At 48.9% G+C, this 5889-nt stretch overlaps 1 protein-coding gene across 1 annotated transcript; it reads left to right on the forward strand.

Annotated features, from left to right (window-relative positions):
• Positions 1-1157: 1157 nt before the first annotated feature.
• On the forward strand, positions 1158-2120 carry LOC142068518 (olfactory receptor 52K2-like). The gene has a single exon (XM_075117742.1). The coding sequence runs from the start codon at positions 1158-1160 to the stop codon at positions 2118-2120; it is 963 nt and encodes a 320-aa protein (XP_074973843.1).
• The last annotated feature ends 3769 nt before the right edge of the window (positions 2121-5889 follow it).

Below are 5889 nucleotides of genomic sequence, written 5' to 3' on the forward strand. Positions count from 1 at the left end.
CAGAGGATGTTGTGAAGGCCAAGACTATAACAGGGCTCAAAAAAGACCAAGATCAATTCATGGAGGACAGGTCCATCAATGTCTATTAGCCAGGATGGGCAGGGATGGTGTCCCTAGCCTCTGTTTGCCAGAAGCTGGGAATGGTCAACAGGGGATGGATCACTTCATGATTCCCTGTTCTGTTCATTCCCACTGGGGTATCTGGCGTTGGCCACTGTCAGAAGACAGGATTCTGGGCTAGATGGACCTTTGGTCTGACCCAGTATGGCCGCTCTTAGATAGATAGATAGATAGATAGATAGATAGATAGATAGATAGATGTTGTCAAACTTTTAATTGTTTACATCCTTGATTCCTCACAGCTCTCAATGCACCAGCTGTAATTTTCAATGATCAAACAGCTGCAATTCTCTCTGGTTCATTTTGCCATGGACATATCAGGCCAGATTCACCCCTGGCCCAACGCACTGCAATAGCTGTACAGGGGCAAAGGCTGATCAGGGAGTAGCCAGGGCTGTCTGCTGTCTCCAAAACATTATCTTATGTCCTCAGTCCTCACCTTCCTCTTCTTATCTCCGAGTCTGCAGTGGGATCCTCGTAGAGGCTCCTGGGTCTCCCGATTGCACTTGGTTCATGGAAGGTGGCTGAGGAAAGAGGACAGGGCATGGAAATCTCTGTGCCCTACTCTCCCCATCTGTCAGTACAATAGCAACTGTGGGCCCCAGCTGAGATCAGGGCCTCACCGTGCTAGGAGCTGTACATACACATGTTCATGCTAGAGAACCCTTTCCTGGAAGAGCTTACAAAGGAAAAAGACAAGACAGACAAAGGAAGGGGAAACTGAGGCACAGAGCGGGCAAGTGACTGGCCCAAGGTGACCCAGCAGCTCAGTGGCAGAGCCCAGGACAGCACTCAAATCTCCTGACTTGCTGTCCAGTGCCCTCCCCACTAGACCACTTTGCCCCTCCAGACCATGCTGCCAATTTAGGAGCGTAATTTAAGACACCGAGCTTTGAACGCTTTGGCCTGAATAAACCAAATGAGCTCGTGCTGGGTTTGAAAAATGTCCAGCATCCCGAAAAAATCCCAGCCCTTCAATTATTGTATTGCAGGGAAAGATCTTCTGCAAATCGATTGATCCAGGAGTGCTGTAGGTCATGTCAACCTTCAATCAGACCTGCCCTAACCCCTCTACGTTCCTGTTGACCGGCATCCCCAGCCTGGAATCTGAGCATGTCTGGATCTCCATCCCCTTCTGCCTCATGTATCTGATTGCTCTGCTAGGAAATGGTACTGTCCTCTTCGTTGTAAAGCAGGAGGAGACCCTCCATGAGCCCATGTACTATTTCCTCTCCATGCTGGCAGTCATTGATTTGGTCCTCTCAACTGCCGTTGTCCCCAAAATGCTGAGCATCTTCTGGCTGGATTCCAGAGAGATCAGCTTCGGGGCCTGCTTCCTCCAGATGTTCTTCATCCACACCTTCACTATAGTGGAGTCGGGGGTGCTCTTGGCCATGTCTTTAGACCGATACGTGGCCGTCTGCAACCCCTTGAGATACAAGACTATCTTAACCAGCTCAAAGATTGCCCAGATTGGGCTGCTGTCCCTTGCTAGAGGAGTGGGGATTGTGACACCCATAACCTGCCTTCTAACCAGTCTGCCCTACTGTAAAACGAATGTCATCCCTCATTCCTATTGCGAGCACATGGCCATGATGGTGCTGGCCCACACAGACATGGCAATCAACCACCTGTACAGCATCACTATGGCCACAGCCCTAGTGGGGATAGACTTCATCTTCATCACCTGCTCTTATGGCATAATCCTCCACTCCGTCCTACGGCTCTCGACTCAGGAAGCGCGTCTCAAGGCCTTCAGCACCTGCGGCTCCCATGTCTGTGTCATCCTGCTCTTCTACTTGGGAGGGCTCCTTTCTATGTACCTGCATATTTTGGACCTCAGCCTTGCTCCTCACACCCAGGTCTTGGTGGCTGACCTGTACCTCGTTGTTCCCCCCATGCTAAACCCAGTCATCTACGGCATGAAGTCCAAGCAGATCCGGAAACGGGTCTTTAAACTCTTTGGCCAAAGAAAGATCTTAGCAAAAGCCAGTATGTAGGGTGGCCACTGACGCAGCCCCAGAATACTGGACCTCCCCTCCGTTGTCCCCACCTTTGCCTGTGTGTCCCCGCCCCCAGCAGCATGATATCGCATGCACAGTGCGTGTGAGGTCATGGCGCACAGTGCATGTGAGCTCACACCGGCATGGGCGAAGCAACACACTCCGCGAAACAGCATCCTCCATGCATAATACCAGAGATAACCATGGCTGGTTTGAGAGCAGCACCGGACAGGGGACAAAGCATACAGAACCAGGTCTGTCTGGCTTAAAACCCAATGAATGGCTTGCCTGCCGGTATCCACCTGCTGACAGTACAGGGCCAGCTGCCAAGAGGTGCTGAGCAGCCCGACGCCCATTGAAGCCAATGGGACTAATCCTGAGGGGTTCTGAGCTATTACTATCCCCATCTGGCATCTCAGCAGAGCTATCTGAAAACTCAGTCCACTTTTTTGCAAACATTTTTTAATGTTTGATTGGACCTTCTTCTCCCAGGGTTTCCTATTCCAAGGTGTTGTTTTAAAATGTCAGTGACATTTTTTGGAAATTATGTCAGTGCCATTTGTTTAAATGTTGATGGGTTATTGTTAATGTCAACAATGTTTTTGGAAAGTTCCATGAGGGTCTTTTGAAAATGTTCTTTTGAAACTTCAGCCAGCTCTCTAGCTGGTTGAAAAATACCGTGATTTCTTTGTCAAAATTTTTACTGGTTTCCAAAATTTGGGGAAAAAATTTCACCGTTATTTGAAAAATCAAAGATGTGTGACCATTCTGACTTGTCAGGATTTGGCCCCTGGTGCCTTGCAGGGGAGCATTTTCAAAAGCGCCACTTAAGGGTACGTCCCCGCAGCCTGCAGCAGTGAGCCTGCCAGCCCAGGGCTACAGACTGGGGCTCGGGGGGCTTGCGTTTCCGTGCTAAAAATATCTGTGTAGATGTTGCATGAGGGCTGGCATGAGGGCCTTGAAGCCTAGCGAGGGGAGCTGTGCTTCAGACCCTGAGCTCCGGCCCGAGCCACACCTTAGCACCACTGGCCACACAGCTGTTCATAACAGGGCAGCACGAGCCGCACCAGCCGACATGTGTCAACCCGAGCTCAGACGTTCGCTGCCACTGGCTGTGGAGACATGCCACAAGTGACCAAGTCCTGTTGGGACTGATGGGTAAAATGTTCAAAAGTGATTGAGGGACACTGGGCCAGATTTTTAATGCTTGTTAGGTGCCTAAAGATGCAAAGGCCCCTGGATGCTTCTGAAAATCCCACTGGGGACCTACCTGCATCTTTAGGTGCCTAAACCCTTTAAAAATCTGTCCCAGAGGAGCCTAAGTCTCACTGAAAGTCAATGGCACTTGGGCTCCTGAGCCACATTGGTGCTGTTGAGAATTTGATCCTAAGTCTGGCTTGTGTTTCCCTCCAGTGCCCCTCCAAAGCAATCTCAGGGCAACTGCTTGTATTTATTCAAATCTGACACAAATCAGACTTGATCTCGGAGCCTGTACCACATATTGGAAAGACCAATGACGAATGCTAACAAAAAGCAGCGCTGTCACATGCGAGACATTTGGCGAACGAGGAAAACAAGAATCGCCAAGGACAGGCTGCCAAGAGAGGTCCAAACACAGCTGTCACCAGGACAGATGGACATGGCAGGGTGAGAGCAACCCCTCGACCAATTTCTGTCCTCCCTGCTTCATACCATTACCCCAGAGAACAGGGAGAAGACAGTGCAAGGCTGAGAGTCTACTGGACAAGCCCCATGCTGGATGAGCATCCTTCGCGGAACCACCCAATGGGGACCTGGCTGGATGGTGAAGCTGCCCAGGTATCTTCCCTCCATGCAGACCGAGCCTCGACCAGGTGTGCTATAAGGTGTGACTGCTCTTTTTGCAACCAAGCTGCGGTGCACGGTGCAAAGACAGGCTCCTGCAGGCACGTCCCCCTGGCATGGCTTTCCCAAAGGAAAGTATATTCTGCGCTGTCCAGCCCTCTCCTGGACAGTTCAGATATTTAAGGCCCGCTGCCCCTCTAAGGGCTCAATATCCAACAGCTGGCTGCTTTACATGGAGTTAGCCACACAATTCAGTTTAAACACAACACTGGGTTACTTTTGATTCAAGAATAAAGCAAGTTTATTTCACTACAAAGAGATCAGTTTTACGCCACTAGAAGTATAAGGCCTTAAAGTCAGGAATGGTTACAAGAGAAATAAAGATCAAACCGTTTCTAGGAACTAAAACTTAACAAACTTGGTTCAAGATGAAATTCTCGCCACATTCTCCCAGCACCAGGGCTGACCTAATTTCAAGCCAGGATCTGCTCCCAACATCAAAGGGTGTTTCTTTTGTCTTTTGAGATGAAAGAGAGAGACGTGGAAGGGAGAGATACCTTGGGGTGTGTTAGGGGGCTTATTCCTTCACACACTTACTTCCCTGGTCCTTCTCGCATGAACAGAGAGCAACAATACCCGAAGTCCAAAGGTGCAAACAATTCGATATTTATTGGGGTGAACTTCCAGCAAGCATGATTCCCGTTTCCTTCCTTTGTGTCCCCCTTCCCAGCTCTGACACCACAGAGCCTTACACCTGTGTCCCTGTTCCCATTCCTGCCCTTAGCCAAACATGATTCCGATTTCCCCACCCCCATTCCCTGTTCCCATTTCCCCCACCCACACACCCACCCACCCACTTCCTGACTGACTGCAGACTATATAGTAAAACTTGAGTTCTGCTTAGCTATACCTTAACCAATCATTTTCCTGAAATTTAACTAACCAATCCTAACATATTGTAACATGATTATGTAACCAATTATATCCCACCACCTTAATTAGTTTATACCTAGCGAAATTAATTATACAGCAGACAGGAACAATCACAGAACCAGACAGAGATTATACAGACAAACAATAGGGAAATGGGGACTATAATGACAAAACAATACAGAAGTGAGGATTTCACATCCCAGCTATTGATAAGTGAGTTCTTGCCAGACAGGATGCTATCAAACTAAGTTTCCTTTTACATCTTCTAGGCACTTCCCTTTCTCTGGAGGTGATAGGCATTATCAGGACAGGATTGTATCCTAACAACCCAATAGCACCTTCTTTCAATGTGACTAGGTTGGAATTCAATATCTTCATAAATGATCTGGAGGATGGTGTGGATTGCACTCTCAGCAAATTTGCGGATGATACTAAACTGGGAGGAGTGGTAGATACGCTGGAGGGCAGGGATAGGATACAGAGGGACCTAGACAAATTGGAGGATTGGGCCAAAAGAAATCTGATGAGGTTCAATAAGGATAAGTGCAGGGTCCTGCACTTAGGACGGAAGAACCCAATGCACAGCTACAGACTAGGGGCCGAATGGCTAGGCAGCAGTTCTGCGGAAAAGGACCTAGGGGTGACAGTGGACGAGAAGCTGGATATGAGTCAGCAGTGTGCCCTTGTTGCCAAGAAGGCCAATGGCATTTTGGGATGTATAAGTAGGGGCATAGCGAGCAGATCGGGGGACGTGATCGTCCCCCTCTATTCAACATTGGTGAGGCCTCATCTGGAGTACTGTGTCCAGTTTTGGGCCCCACACTACAAGAAGGATGTGGATAAATTGGAGAGAGTCCAGCGAAGGGCAACAAAAATGATTAAGGGTCTGGAACACATGACTTATGAGGAGAGGCTGAGGGAACTGGGATTGTTTAGTCTGCAGAAGAGAAGAATGAGGGGGGATTTGAGAGCTGCTTTCAACTACCTGAGAGGTGGTTCCAGAGAAGAT

Source organism: Caretta caretta, chromosome 1 (assembly GCF_965140235.1).
Source record: "Caretta caretta isolate rCarCar2 chromosome 1, rCarCar1.hap1, whole genome shotgun sequence".
NCBI lineage: Eukaryota > Metazoa > Chordata > Testudines > Cheloniidae > Caretta > Caretta caretta.

What these genes read in the sequence shown, in the direction of transcription:
- LOC142068518 (XM_075117742.1), top strand. Translation starts at nt 1,158, where the DNA reads ATGTCAACCTTCAATCAGACCTGCCCTAACCCCTCTACGTTCCTGTTG.